This window comes from Heteronotia binoei, chromosome 17, assembly GCF_032191835.1.
Source record: "Heteronotia binoei isolate CCM8104 ecotype False Entrance Well chromosome 17, APGP_CSIRO_Hbin_v1, whole genome shotgun sequence".
Taxonomy (NCBI): domain Eukaryota; kingdom Metazoa; phylum Chordata; class Lepidosauria; order Squamata; family Gekkonidae; genus Heteronotia; species Heteronotia binoei.
Window position 1 is genome coordinate 10,210,500 of NC_083239.1, and position 15,776 is coordinate 10,226,275.

Sequence of the window (15,776 nt, forward strand, 5' to 3'; positions counted from 1 at the left end):
TCAGCATGGGTTCTGTAGGGGAAGATCTTGCCTCACTAACCTGTTACATTTCTTTGAGGGGGTGAACAAACATGTGGACAAAGGAGACCTGATAGATGTTGTTTACCTTGACTTCCAGAAAGCTTTTGATAAAGTTCCTCATCAAAGGCTCCTTAGAAAGCTTGAGAGTCATGGAGTAAAAGGACAGGTCCTCTTGTGGATCAAAAACTGGCTGAGTAATAGGAAGCAGAGAGTGAGTATGAATGGGCAGTCTTCGCAGTGGAGGACGGTAAGCAGTGGGGTGCCGCAGGGCTCGGTACTGGGTCCCATGCTCTTTAACTTGTTCATAAATGATTTAGAGTTGGGAGTGAGCAGTGAAGTGGCCAAATTTGCGGATGACACTAAATTGTTCAGGGTGGTGAGAATCAGAGAGGATTGTGAGGAACTCCAAAGGGATCTGTTGAGGCTGGGTGAGTGGGCGTCAACGTGGCAGATGCGGTTCAGTGTGGCCAAGTGCAAAGTAATGCACATTGGGGCCAAGAATCCCAGCTACAAATACAAGTTGATGGGGTGTGAACTGGCAGAGACTGACCATGAGAGAGATCTTGGGGTCGTGGTAGGTAATTCACTGAAAATGTCAAGACAGTGTGCGTTTGCAATAAAAAAGGCCAACGCCATGCTGGGAATTATTAGGAAGGGAATTGAAAACAAATCAGCCAGTATCATAATGCCCCTGTATAAATCGATGGTGCGGTATCATTTGGAGTAGTGTGCGCAGTTCTGGTCGCCGTACCTCAAAAGGGATATTATAGCATTGGAGAAAGTTCAGAAAAGGGCAACTAGAATGATTAAAGGGCTGGAACACTTCCCTATGAAGAAAGGTTGAAACGCTTAGGGCTCTTTAGCTTGGAGAAACGTCGACTGAGGGGTAACATGATAGAGGTTTACAAGATAATGCATGGGATGGAGAAAGTAGAAAAAGAAGTACTTTTCTCCCTTTCTCACAATACAAGAACTCGTGGGCATTCGATGAAATTGCTGGGCAAACAGGTTAAAACGGATAAAAGGAAGTACTTCTTCACCCAAAGGGTGATTAACATGTGGAATTCACTGCCACAGGAGGTGGTGGCGGCCGCAAGCATGGCCACCTTCAAGAAGGGGTTAGATAAAAATATGGAACACAGGTCCATCAGTGGCTATTAGCCACAGTGTGTGTGTGTGTGTGTGTGTGTGTGTGTATATATTTGGCCGCTGTGTGACACAGAATGTTGGACTGGATGGGCCATTGGCCTGATCTAACATGGCTTCTCTTATGTTCATATGTTCCCTCCATCCCTTCCTCGCAAGGGAGGAGCCTCAGCTGATGGAGAAAATAAAGGTTTTGCTCTGTAGCTCCTGTGAGACTGAGCAAGCCTTGCAAAGCAAGCTGTTATGCAGAAGGAAGCGGATGAAACCAGTTGTTCAGGGGCCTGATTCGGCCCCCAGGCCGCACGTTTGACACCCCTGTTCTAACTGGTTCTGAAAGGGCACTCTGGAGAAAACCTGCACAGCCAGGCTGGGGAAGTTCTCACCAGACTGAAGGCTGCCTTCTTGAACTTGATCATCTATAATAAGAGCAAACAGCTTGGGGGTTGGTTATTTCAAGTATGCTGCAGAGCAGAAGACCAGGCAAGTGTGCTGTGCTATGATTAGCAGAGCAGGCCTTTATCTGCTGAGAGCCCCACTCACGCTATCATTTCCTTAAAGTGGTAATTTCTTATCTGAGAGGAAAAGGGTCATATTTAGAATCCAGAGGAAGTGTAAAGTACAGGCTGCCTTACTGGGGTGGGAGGAGGCCAGCTTGGTGTAGTGGTTAAGTGTGCGGACTCTTATCTGGGAGAACAGGGGTTTGATTCCCCACTCCTCTACTTGCACCTGCTAGCATGGCCTTGGGTCAGCCATAGCTCTGGCAGAGGTTGTCCTTGAAAGGGCAGCTGCTGTGGGCGTCCTCTCCAGCCCCACCCACCTCACAGGGTGTCTGTTGTGGGGGAGGACAGTAAAAGAGATTGTGAGCTGCTCTGAGACTCTTCAGAGTGGAGGGCAGGATCTAAATCCAATATACCTCACAGGGTGTCTATTGTGGGGGAGGAAGGTAAAGGAGATTGTGAGCTGCTCTGAGACTCTTTGGAGTGGAGGGCAGGATATAAATCCAATACCTTCATCTACCTCATAGGGTGTGTTGTGGGGGGCGGGGGGAAGGTAAAGGAGATTGTGAGCCACTCTGAGACTCTTCGGAGTGGAGGGCGGGATATAAATCCAATATCTTCATCCACCCCACAGGGTGTCTGTTGCGGGGGAGGAAGGGAAAGGAGATTGTGAGCCGCTCTGAGACTCTTCGGAGTGGAGGGCGGGATATAAATCCAATATCTTCATCTACCTCACAGGGTGTCTGTTGTGGGGGTGGGGTGGGGAGGGAAAGGAGATTGTGAGCTGCTCTGAGACTCTTCGGAGTGGAGGGCGGGATATAAATCCAATATCTTCATCTACCTCACAGGGTGTCTGTTGTGGGGGGGGGGAGGGAAAGGAGATTGTGAGCTGCTCTGAGACTCTTCGGAGTGGAGGGCGGGATATAAATCCAATATCTTCATCTACCTCACAGGGTGTCTGTTGTGGGGGGGTGGAGGGAAAGGAGATTGTGAGCCGCTCTGAGACTCTTCGGAGTGGAGGGCGGGATATAAATCTAATATCTTCATCTACCTCACAGGGTGTCTGTTGTGGGGGGGGAAGGTAAAGGAGATTGTAAGCCGCTCTGAGACTCTTCGGAGTGGAGGGCGGGATATAAATGCAATATCTTCTTCTTCTATGTAGGGTTATTTCCTGGCATGACAACTAATCTGAGCTCCAGACTACAGAAAAGGATTGCTTTGGAGGCATTGCCATTGCCTCCAAATGCCATTCAGGTCCTTCCCCTCTTTGAACCCCTACCTCCTTATTCTTCACCTCCAAAACACCAGGAATTTCCTGGAATTGGCAACTCTACTTACTCACATGCCACCAGGGGACTAATAAGTAGAGTTCCAGCTGTTAATGAATTTGTTAGATTAATCCATTAAGATATAGACTAAGAAAGCGCTTCCACAGGCAATAGATTTTTAAAAAATCATTTCAATACACGTAGTAGAGTGGGCAACTCCCCCTCTACAGAGCTGCTAACTTTGGGTTGGGAAATTTCTGGAGGGGAGAGACCTCAGGCAGGTATAATACAATAGAATCCGTCCTCCAAAGCAGCCATCTGGATGCGCTGTTGCTGTGGACTGAACAGATCCATGGAAAGTTTCTTTGGAGCAGTGACGGGCCTTCGAAACAAGATGGCCAAACTCATCCAGTGGCACCTTAAATTCAAACGTTTGTGTTTTTCTTCTTTCTTCCCCTTTTCGTACTTTACTCATGGCAATCTTGCTGATGCCTAGCAATTCTAGTGTTTTCAGAATCCATGCATGAGGGAGCAAATCAAATGTTTTCTTGTAATCCAGGGGTGTCAAACATGCAGCCCAGGAGCTGGCTCAGGCTCCTGGAGGGCTCCTATCAGGGCCATGAGAAAGTTTGCTTCCTTCTCCCTCTCTCTTGCTTCCTTCTGCACCACAGTTTCCTTTGCCAGGCTTGCTCAATCACACAGGAGCTACAGAGCAAAGCCTCTACTTTCTCCATTGGCTGAGGTTCCTCCCCTTGGGGAAGAAGGGGGGAGAGGGAAAGTTGCTCTGCCATGCTCCCTCAATCACACAGCAGAACAATGGAGCCAAACCTTTCTTCTTTCTATTGACTGAAGCTCCTACCCCTCCTCATCCCCAGTGGGGGGAGGGAAAGAGCCAGAGCTTACTTTGCCCAGTTCCCTTGATCCCATAGGAGAGATACAAAGAAAGCACTAAAAAAAAGGCATCTCTGTGCGTGCACAAAAGCTCACAACTTGAATAAGAAGATATTGGATTTATATCCCGCCCTCCACTCCGAAGAGTCTCAGAGCGGCTCACAATCTCCTTTCCCTTCCTCCCCAACAACAGACACCCTGTGAGGTAGATGGAGATATTGGATTTATATCCCGCCCTCCACTCCGAAGAGTCGCAGAGCGGCTCACAATCTCCTTTACCTTCCTCCCCCACAACAGACACCCTGTGAGGTGGATGAAGATATTGGATTTATATCCTGCCCTCCACTCCAAAGAGTCCCAGAGCGGCTCACAATCTCCTTTCCCTTCCTCCCCCACAACAGACACCCTGTGAGGTAGATGAAGATACTGGATTTATGTCCCGCCCTCCACTCCAGAGTCTCAGAGCGGCTCACAACCTCCTTTACCTCCCCCCCCCCCCCACAACACACCCTGTGAGGTAGATGAAGATATTGGATTTATATTCCACCCTCCACTCCGAAGAGTCTCAGAGCAGCTCACAATCTCCTTTACCTTCCTCCCCCACGATAGACACCCTGTGAGGTAGATGAAGATATTGGATTTATATCCCGCCCTCCACTCCAAAGAGTCTCAGAGCGGCTCACAACCTCCTTTCCCTTCCTCCCCCACAACAGACACTCTGTGAGGTGGGTGGGGCTGGAGAGGGCTCTCACAGCAGCTGCCCTTTCAAGGACAACCCCTGCCAGAGCTATGGCTGACCCAAGGCCATCCCAGCAGGTGCAAGTGGAGGAGCGGGGAGTCAAACCCGGTTCTCCCAGGTAAGAGTCCGCACACTTAACCACTACACCAAACTAGCGCTATGTTGGTCTTAAAGGTGCCATTAACTTTTTCTATTGCTTCAGGCCAGCATGGATCTTTGCCCACAGCTAATCTTTGGCCTGTTCAGTGAGAGGTGACTGGCTTGATCCTAATGTGACCTTGGAAGTACTAGCACTTCACTGTCTGTAACTAGCGTAAGTTCTTCCCATAAGTTGTGCTGATGAAGTTTGCAAACCATCAGTTAATAACTTTCTGCTTGTAATTCTTTTATATTAGGAAACCTGGCACTGGAATCGTATGTACCAGGATGCTGGAAAGAATTAGTGCTCCAGTCATAGTCCCCCCGCTCCCCCAGGGAAAGAGAGGGCGGCACCACAACCCCTTCGCGTCTTGCAAATCTACCAGCCTCACCTGGGCGGGGGAATCTGCAGAAGGGTGCGTATACGCCTCTTCTGCTATTGGGCAGGTCTAAGCGGAAGAGGCGGAGCTTGGGAGGCGGGAAGGAAGAATGGAGACGTCCTTCTTTCCCTTGCAGACGAGCGGCCAGTTGCAAGTAAGTCCGTTCCGGGGCTTGTCTGTCCAACTTCTCTACGTGACCGAGAGCAGCTATGCAAAGGGCCACACGCAAAAATCAATTGCAATTTAAACAAAGAAAACCTGCCTTGCAAGTCTGCGGCCTGCAGTGGCCAGTTCGAGCGCCGTTGTGCCGGGGGGGGGGGCTCTGTGGCTTAGGGTTGCCAATCCCCAGCTGGGGGCAGGGGATCCCCCGGTTTGGAGACCCTCCCCCCGCTTCAGGGTCGTCAGAAAGCGGGGGGGGGGGAGGGAAATGTCTGCTGGGAACTCTGTTATTCCCTTTGGAGATTTATTCCTATAGAAAATAATGATCCGCGGGTATCTGGGGCTCTGGGGGGGCTGTATTTTGAGGTAGAGGCACCACATTTTCAGTACAGCATCTAGTGCCTCTCTCCAAAATACCCCCCAAGTTTCAAAACGATTGGACCAGGCGGTCTAATTCTATGAGCCCCAAATGAAGGTGCCCCTATCTATTATTTCCTATGGAAGGAAGGCATTGAAAAGGTGTGCCGTCCCTTTAAATGTGATGGCCAGAACTCCCTTTGGAGTTCAATGATGCTTGTCACAGCCTTGATCTTGGCTCCACCCCTAATGTCTCTTGGCTCCACCCCCAAAGTCCCCAGATATTTCTTAAATTGGACTTGGCGACCCTACTGTGGCTTCATTTGCAGGGTGGTGCCACAAGGAGACTCAGCTTTGGCCAAACTCATCCAGTGGCGCCTTAAATTCAAACGTTTGTTTAATTAGGAGCGTTCGTCAGACAGAATATGAAGCATGTGTGTCGGGGTGTGTGTGAAATCAAGGCTTCCGCCTCTGGAATCAAGTTGCGTGGAAGACGGTCAAGATAGACTGGGTTTAGTCACAAATAATAATGGTTCAAAGTGCAGCCCTAAATTAGAAGGGGTGTGGGTACTGAATGCGCTTTGTAACAAAGCGACCAGTAGATATACCATCATAAAAAACACACTATTTTTAAACTGATTTCCCTGTTTAATGGGAGGAAGCTGAGTTTGAGGGCTGGCCTACGGTCAGAGTGGTCTGCTCTGACTAGCAGCGGCTCGCCGGGGTCTGAGACGAAAGTCTTTTACATCACTTCCTTCCTGATCCGTTTATTTGCAAGCTTCCAGGGACTGAGCCTGGGACCTTCTGCATGTCAAGCAGGTGTTCTACCACTGAGTCATATGAACATATGAAGCTGCCTTATACTAAATCAGACCTTTGGTCCATCAAAGTCAGTATTGTCTACTCAGACTGGCAAGCTGAGGTTTTTCACACCTATTTGCCTGGACCCTTTTTTGGAGATGCCGGGGATTGAACCTGGGACCTTCTGCTTCCCAAGCAGATGCTCTACCACTGAGCCACTGTCCCTCCCCAAGCATATGAACATATGAAGCTGCCTTATACTGAATCAGACCCTCAGTCCATCAAAGTCAGTATTGTCTTCTCAGACTGGCAGCGGCTCTCCAGGGTCTCAAGCTGAGGTTTTTCACATCTATTTGCCTGGACCCTTTTTAGTTGGAGATGCCAGGGACTGAACCTGGGACCTTCTGCTTCCCAAGCAGATGCTCTACCACTGAGCCACCATCCCTCCTACATATGAAGCTGCCTTCTACTGAATCAGACCCTGGGTCCATCAAAGTCAGTATTGTCTTCTCAGACTGGCAGCAGCTCTCCAGGGTCTCAAGCTGAGGTTTTTCACACCTACTTGCCTGGACCCTTTTTTGGATATGCCAGGGATTGAACCTGGGACCTTCTGTTTCCCAAGCAGATGCTCTACCACTGAGCCACCGTCCCTCCCCTGACTGGAAGCGGCTCTCCAGGGTCTCCAGCTGAGGTTTTTCACACCTATTTGCCTGGACCCTTTTTTGGAGATGCCAGGGATTGACCCTGGGACCTTCTGCTTCCCAAGCAGATGCTCTGCCACTGAGCCACCGTCCTTCCCCTAACTGGCAGCGGCTCTCCAGGGTCTCCAGCTGAGGTTTTTCACACCTATTTGCCTGGACCCTTTTTTGGAGATGCCAGGGATTGAACCTGGGACCTTCTGCTTCCCAAGCAGATGCTCTACCACTGAGCCACTGTCCCTCCCTCCAGAGTCATGGCTGTGTACGTGAAGCTGCTTTATACAGAGCTAGACCCTTGGTCCATCAAGGTCAGTTTTGTCTACTCTGACTAGCAGCAGCTCTCTAACATCTCAGCATCTCCCACTTGATCACATTTTAAACTAGACTAGAGGGTTGAACCTAGGACCTCCAGCACGCAAACTCCATCTAGACCAGCTTTCACCCAACAGTCCATATAAATGTGCATGCACAGCTGCCTCATACCAAGCCATACTCTTGGTCTGTCAAGGTCAATGTTTTCTACCCTGTCAGTGGCTCTGCAGGGCCTCTGGCAGAGGTCTTTCATATAATCTCCTACCTGATCCTTTTAACTAGAGATGATGAGTATTTCAAATTGGGACCTTCTACATGCAAATCAAATGCTTTCCTACTGAGGCCACAGTCTTTCCTCTTAAGTCCATTGCACCAAAAATGAACAACCTCTCAGCCCACATAAACATATGCCACGGAAAATTTGTTGGTCCATAACAAATTTTCCTTTTGTTTTTACTGATTTTCAGTGGCATTTATTGCCAAGTAACCATACTGCGGATCACATCCTTTAACTAGAATTTTTGGTTTTATATTTTGCTTTTTGTAATAAAATGATCAGTTGCAAAAGATGGGATCTCATAACAGTTAAGGAATCTGAGTTTGCTTGCTTGTTTGCTGTCAAGACACAGCCAATTTATGGCAACCTCATAAGGTTTTCAATGCAAGACATGTTCAGAGGTGGCTTGCCATGGCCTACTCCTGCATAGGAGCCCTGGACTTCCTTGGTGGTCTCCCATACAAGTACTGATGAGGGCTGACACTGCTTAACTTCTGAAAGCCAATGAGATCAGGCCAGCCAGGTAACACAATTTAATATGACCACAGCAACAGATATTGGCTGTGCTTTAGCTCAGAATTCTTCCTGAACAAAAGCTGTTGCCCACATTTTGGGATGGGCATGGAGGAGGACTGTAAATTGGATGAGTGCCAGGAAACTGAAATCTGTGTAAAGATATTGAGAAGATGAAAGATAGTGATTTGGCTTAAAAGTCACAAGTTCACCTGGTCACTAAGCCATTGGAGGTGCAAGCAGCACTGTCCATCATTTCAACACTTTCTTTGCAGCCATGAGGACTAGAATCTTAGAATGCCACCTCTTGTGCTCTTTTGTAGGCTACATGAAGTCCAGATGAAACGGAAGGGCAGAAGTCCTGCAGAGCAGCCGCAGGAGGCTTGTGGCATCTGGCTGGATACTTTGGCCCTCAAAAAAAGTAAAATGCAGGTAATGGGTTGATAAGACAGTGCTGAAAAAATATTTTAATGTGTCCGTTGAAAAATGTGGTCTTTTGTGTGTTTTCTATTGTTTTATTTACATTGTAAGGCATTATGAATTCTGCAGGGTAAAAAAGCAGCTAATCAATGTTTTAAATAAATAAATACACTTCTTGGGGCCATGCCTACATGGGGTTGAGAAAATATGTCCCTCGAATGTCCGATCCACCCGGCAACTGATTTTTTAGCTGTCCAGTTCCAAAATGGCTGCATTGGTGGACAGTCAGCTGATTAGAAACTCCCTTCTAGAGGAAAGAGGGGGCACTGGGTGTCTGCATCAGACTGTGTATAATGTGGGGAGACAGAGAGGGTGTGGGTTGGCTTTTCTGAGTCTTCAGTGTTTTCGTTTGTTAATGCACCAAAAACCTGTATTAAGGTATAAAATTCAATTTAAAAAAAAAAGAAAGTAGCATTTTAACTCTCAGTTGTTCCAAGTACTTCAGATATATCATTTTGAGGGGAAAACATGAGTGGAATGTTTTCCACTCCAACCGGAAGCAAGATGGGTGGTGACTAGAGACACATGCCTTAATCAGTGGTTCCTCGATTGTGAAATGCCTTCCATGCAACTCACTTGACTCCTACTTTGTTAAGCTTTAGCTACTGGGTGAAACTATTATTTGTCCAGGATTTTGTTAATTGTATATGTGTGTATGGTGGAAAAATGTTCACTGTTTAATTTTTCCATGGAGAGTTTCCCATTTCTAATTGGTTTGCACAATCCTGAATAATTTTGTGTCATCTACAAACTTGGCCACTACACTGCTTGCCCCCAATTTCAAATTATTTATGAACACATTAAATAGCACCAGTGGGATCTCATTGCTCACATCCCTCCAACGTGAGAACTGTCCATTTATTCCTTACTAACTCTATGCAACTCTTATCCTATGATTGCTAGGCTTACTTGGGAGTCTTTGGTGAGATGCCTTGTCAAAAGCCGTTTAGAAGTCCAAGTCTATGACCCCTATCCACATACTTGTTAACCTGCTCAAAAAGCTTAAGGTGGGGCAGGACTCCACTTTGGTTCATTTCCCTTCCCTTTTCTAGGCGCTTAAGGTCCCTTAAGTAACAGTTTCTACTAATTTTTGTGGGATAAATAATAGGCTAACTGGGCTATAATTTCCTGGATCTCCCTGGACCCTTTTAGAAACTGACAAAGCAGCAGCACTTGGTACTTCCCATCCCTTTGCTATGGTCAATTTTAGTGGCAAGTTACAGATTCTGGTTAGTACAGTAATTTCACATTTGAGCTCCTGAAGAAACCTCGGGTGTATGCCATCTAGATGTGGAAACTTAATCATTTTCAGTTTGTGTAGTAGTACTAGAACCTCATTGCTGGTCACCTCAGTTTGACTCAGTTCATTGGAGGAGGTAGAGTTGGGATGCTGCCAATAAATCCTCCTTCAGTCCATTTGAAACGATGGCAGCAAATCGTTTTGAAGCTAAGGAGCATGGGCTTAACTGACACTGGGGAGCCAGGGTGCAGCTTCATCTGTGATGGCACAGGAATTCTAATCCTGCTTTTCTCTGTTCTCTTGCAGACCCTAATAGCTAAGCCAACATTACGCATGCAGAGCAGACCTTTGCCGTACCCTGCTCTGGAAAAAGTACCTCTTCCCTTCACTAAGCAAACCAGCATTTCCACTTTCTTCTGCTCTCAACCAGTAGGTATGTGGGGCTTTTCTTCGTCCTAGACACTTGTGACGGGAAGGAGGAGGACTTGGGAGGCTGAAGAGCAGACAAGTGGCTTGAAAGGCCTGTTCTTAAAAAAAACCCCAAAAACCCCTTCTTGAAGTCTGTAGTTGTATGGGTCCAATGAGGTCAGAACAAGGGAATCCTCTCCAAAAGTGAACCTGTTGTTTGCACCACTAAATGTTGCATTTCTCAGAGGCAAAGAACTGGGTATTCATTTGAACCTACATTCTTACATGTTACAAGTAGCTAGGCTTGCATTTTATCCCCTTGTCCTCCTTGAAGCCCTGTATCCAATAACTTAAAGGCTGGCCCATATGTGGGCAGGCAAATCCACACAGTGCAGACAGCCACTGCTATGATACAGAATTCTGGAAACCCTCCGGTGTTTTAAAACAATGATATTAACAATGTGGGGGTAACGTTTGCAGAGATTGCAAAATAAAACAAAGCAAAACAGAAATAAAAACATTTTGTAGTGACGTGAAAGATGGGTGCAGATATGTAGTGGTGACAGCCACCTGGGAGGAGAGGAAGCTGGTTCCAGCTGCCTTCCTATACACAACTAGAACATAAACCAGTAGGGCGGTTCCCATGGATTTGTTCTGCTTCTGGGGCGAGTTGCCTTTTCCTAATGCCCGCTGGCTGTGAAGTCACAGGAAGGTATCTTGCTGTGGAGAAAGGTGCTGATGTTAGCAGAATCCATAGAAGCCAGGCTGGGAGCTCCTGGAACAGATTTTCTCACCGCAGCCTGGAAACTGAAGTTTCAGTTCTGTAAAATATGCATGATTCCTTTTAAACTTCTCTCATGATCCTAGGCCTAGTGAGACCTACAGGCTCCAGAGAAGCCTGTATCAGAGTAGCTACGGGGACTACATTTCCCAAGATCTCTTCTGTCCTTCTGACTGGGCGGGCAGCAGTTTTGGAGGGGAAACTTGCCCCGTGGAGTTCAGAGTGGTGGAGCCTGGAAAGAAGGAAATAAAAGGCCAAGCTAAAGAGGGGGAAGTGTTCCCTCTGGAGAGGCTGCAGGAGGAGGGTTCCCTCACCCAAGGAGGAGTGAGTCTGTTGGCATTAGAGGAAGGGAACGTACAGCTAGTCATGTCAGGGCTTTTATTTTTGCTTTGTACCGCTTTTGCTGCTTTCATATTCACTGTTGCACGAAAAGTTTTGACAATCCACTTGTTTCTTCTTCAGCGCTTATAATAAACCTGTTGTTATACTGCCTGGGTCCTCACGTCTATTTGGTCATGGATAGAAGGTGTTTTGTTAAAAAGGAAGATGGGCTGGGTGGGCGCTTTAGGTTGTTCCAGACAGATCTGTACCAGAGTGGTGGCAGTCAGTAGAGGCCCTCCCTGGTCCCCTGCTTGTGACAACATCAATTCAAATTTCAGATCTGATGACAGCAGCAATGTTAGTGTCTGCTTAATCTAGCCCTTCTTTCTAATGTACACAGTTCTTGCGATCACATGTTGGGGCTCTGAGGACTTGCTTCTTGTATATCCTTTTAAATATTGTCTTGTGATTAGGGTTGCCAAGTCCAATTTAAGAAATATCTGGGGACTTTGGGGGTGGAGCCAGGAGACATTGGGGCGGAGCCAAGATCAAGGCTATGAAAAGCATCATTGAACTCCAAAGGGAGTTCTGGCCATCATATTTAAAGGGACGGCACACCTTTTCAATGCCTTCCTTCCATAGGAAATAATGAAGGATAGGGGCACCTTCTTTTGGGGCTCATAGAATTGGACCCCCTGGTCCAGTTGTTTCAAAACTTGGGGGTTATTTTGGGGAGAGGCACTAGATGATGTACTGAAAATTTGGTGCCTCTACCCCAAAAAACAGCCCCCCTCCGCGCATCAATTCTCCATGATTTTCTATGGGAATAAATCTCCATAGGGAATAACAGAGTTCCCAGCAGACATTTCCCTCCCCTCCCCCCCCTGCTTTTTGACGACCCTGAAGCGGAGGGAGGGCCTCCAAACCGGGGGATCCTCTGCCCCCACCTGGGGATTGGCAACCCTACTTGTGATCAAAATACAAGTGGAAAATGAGTGGAAAACTGGGAGTTTTGGTTACAATCATTAGCTATTCACACCAAGGACCTTGAAAGGTAAAGTTGTGTTGATAGGGAAGGTTTGGATGTGCAATAACTTGTACGCTGGCAGCAGTTTTGTAGAAGGTTTATTATTTCACACTTCTATTGCACCTTTCATTGTGAAAACACTTCACAAAAACACACCCACACACAATGTCCTGTGAATTGGCTGTCCTGCTCCATGTGCCCAGTAGGACGCTGGAACACAGGCCACAGCTCCTGTACTGGCTGCTCTTGATGCTGTATTGTACTGAAACCGCACAAGCAAACTTGAGGCAGCTTTGAAAAGGTGGCTGAGGAGGGCAGTGAAAACTAACTGCTTAGCTTTGAGCCACGCCCCCTCCCCCTGTGATTGTAAGCAGTGTTCCCTCTAAGCTGATTTAGTGTGAGCCAGCTCACAGTTTTAGCCTCCAAATCCCACATTTTTTGTCTTAGCTCAGGAAAAATGGCCCCAGAGCAAACTAATTTACGCAGCAGCTCACAACTTTAACGCCGGTAGCTCACAAAGTAGAATTTCTGCTCCACAGCTTAGAGGGAGCATTGACTGTAAGAATGTGGAACGGCTGAAGTCTAGGCTGCTTGCAGCATAGCTCAAGGGCTACCACGGGTTGCTGCCCGTCCTCAGGTATACCAGCTGGGAGACTGACAATAGTAATTCACATTTACGTAGCGCTTTCTTTAGTGTTCAAGATGCAGCACAAAAACATTACCTTGTCATAATCCTTACAACAACCCTGTAAGGTAGGTCAGTTTTACTATGCCTGAGATTTAAGCCAGGGAGTTCCCAGTTTACAGCAGTGATTAGTGATTATACACCACCCGCTCTCATGTCTCAGCATACTACATTGAAACATAATAAAGGTATGAAACTTGACGTATTCCAGGTGGCAGGGCTTCTAACGATATTATCTGTAATTAGGGTTTGTAGAATCTTTCCGGATCAAGTGCCGTGTTCTACTGGAGAAAGTTTTCCTTCCAGACGTTTCGTTCTCAGCTGCGGAGAACATCCTCAGTGGCGTTGCAGCCGGAGCAGGCACTCTGACCTTCTTGGCTGCTGTGCATTGAGTGGGGCCAGGGCTGCTGGAGAGCTGCTATTTCTAGGCTGGAGGGGGTGTGGTGAAAGGGCAATTGGCACAAACTATGGGCACATCCACAAACCAATTGCCCTTTCACCACACCCCCTCCAGCTTAGAAATAGCAGCTCTCCAGCAGCCCTGGCCCCACTCAATGCACAGCAGCCAAGAAGGTCAGAGCGCCTGCTCCGGCTGCAACGCCACCGAGGATGTTCTCCGCAGCTGAGAACGAAACGTCTGGAAGGAAAACTTTCCAGTAGAACACGCCACTTGATCCCGAAAGATTCTACAAATCCTAATGATGTTACCAGCCGTGAAAACCTGAAATCTTTGATTATCTGTAATTACGTTTCCTCAAATTTTTGAAGACTGTGACATTTCTGATAATATGCAAGAGAGCTGCTTGCTCTGCATGAAGCATGCAGCTAAAGCTCTTGTAGAACAAGTCTGTGCTTTGGGCAAGCTTCTGGTTTAGAAAGAAGGAAATAAGGCCTATGCCGTGAACTCATGCAGAAATGCAACAGGCAGCCTCCCCTACAGCTATCTATGCAAGTGTGTGGGATTGTCTGATTAATCATCTGAGTGTGGAGGCTGACTGGAAGGAGGCAACGTCAGATCAGTGATTCATGCAGAGAATAGGCTTCCAGAAGCCTTGGGGCACACAGTATGGAATTAGTGTGTCCAGTAAAACGATGCTCACATGAGCTATAGGTTATTCCTTAGTGTTTGGCAGGTGCACAGGCTGTGTGTATGTGACCTTTCTGGCTCAGTTAAGATTCAGCGTTTTTTTTCCCAGGTGAAAAGAAAGCCAATGCAAACACAGAGCTATCAGGTGCTGCATCGAAAGGCGACTGCAACCTGCAAGGACGTGGAACGCTTGAAGGCGACAGAAGCCAGTTGGCAGTCTCATCATTTCCACCGCTTCAGGAGTTCAAACGTGTACAACATCATGCCCGTTGGACCTGTGCTCAGAATAACAGTGGACGGCTGGATCAAGCTAAGGGGGAGAAATGTACCACAGAAGATGACAACTTAGACTGCACTCAGCACCCGGAAGCAAATGGGGTTATTGAGCATACTGCTGTTTCCAGATCACCTCTGAAAGACAAAAATGGTGGCTGGAGAACATCCAGCACCGTGTATTCTCAGACTAGCCAAAACCTGAAGGTTCTGAGAAGAGGCAGAACTTGTTCCTCCTACAGCAAGAGCCACTTGAGTGATTCCTCAAATTCTGAGAACACTGATCCTCAGCTGGAGAGAAGTGGCGCAGCCATGAAACTGAAAGGCTTTAACCAAAACATGATAGGAATTCCCTCAGAAACAGTCATGGCTCCTTGCGTTTCTGATAAAGGGCCCAAGGACAGCCAGCTAGGATGTACCCCTTCCTTGTTCAGTCAAGACTCGGAGGGTCGCAGAGTAATTTCTCACCGCTTTTCTGGTGAGCGAGGCAACCTTTGTTTGCTGAAGCAGCCTTTGTGGGACAAAAGCGATCGAGGAACCAGCCCAGCCTATAGAGACTGCTTGGGGGCTTGTTTTCCTGCAGAAAGTGGGCCGCAGCTACACCCAGGAGCAGAAATTAGTCTGAATTCATGTTACGACTTGCTATTCACAGAGGATTCGGAAGGCAATAGAGTCATTAAACACTGACTTATAATTGCTCAGTGCGATGCAGGCCTAGTAATGCTTGTGGTATTCAGGTTTGAAACAAAATGGACACTGTAAATATAAGCGCTTCGTGATTATTAATTATTAAATAAAGGGATGTTGTTTTGAAGGAACCCTGCAATGATTTCTAGCAGCAAAATATACAAGAATGTGCCTCTGGAACTGTTCTGGACCAGGTCCACCATTGTGCAGTCTACTCTAGCGGGCAGTAGTTCTTCACTGTTTCAGGCACAAAAAGGTCTTTTCCGACATCATTCACACGGCATCCTCTAACTGGAGGCCAAAGACTGAATCTGGAATCCCCTGTATGTAAAAAAAACCTGTGCTTGACCATGGACCCACAGCCCCTTCTGAAGTATTAATGACTTATCTACTTCCTGATGTGAACCACCTATGTGACAACACAGCAAAGCAGGGTGTTTCCTTTTGTTTAAGTACATCCTTTTTTCTGGGGGAGGGGGGGGGTTCTGCCACTGCTGTGTTAAGAGATGCATAAACCTTTTTGTAAATGTTTTGCGCATGGTATAATGATAAGAGTGTCCAGACTAGGATCTCTTAAGACCCAGGTTCGA

General features: G+C 47.3%; 1 protein-coding gene across 2 annotated transcripts; it reads left to right on the forward strand.

The window, feature by feature from the left end:
• The first annotated feature begins 5,116 nt into the window (after nt 1–5,116).
• Nucleotides 5,117–15,317, forward strand: LOC132586521 (aurora kinase A and ninein-interacting protein-like). 2 transcript variants are annotated; one of them, XM_060258633.1, is made up of 4 exons: nt 5,117–5,234; nt 8,521–8,629; nt 10,224–10,350; nt 14,336–15,317. In XM_060258633.1, the coding sequence occupies exons 2-4, from the start codon at nt 8,537–8,539 to the stop codon at nt 15,184–15,186; spliced, it is 1,071 nt and encodes a 356-aa protein (XP_060114616.1). In that variant the 5' UTR covers nt 5,117–5,234; nt 8,521–8,536; the 3' UTR covers nt 15,187–15,317. The 2 variants fall into 2 exon arrangements, with proteins under 2 accessions (XP_060114616.1, XP_060114617.1); XM_060258634.1 differs by having other exon boundaries at nt 5,232–5,349.
• Nucleotides 15,318–15,776: the final 459 nt, after the last annotated feature.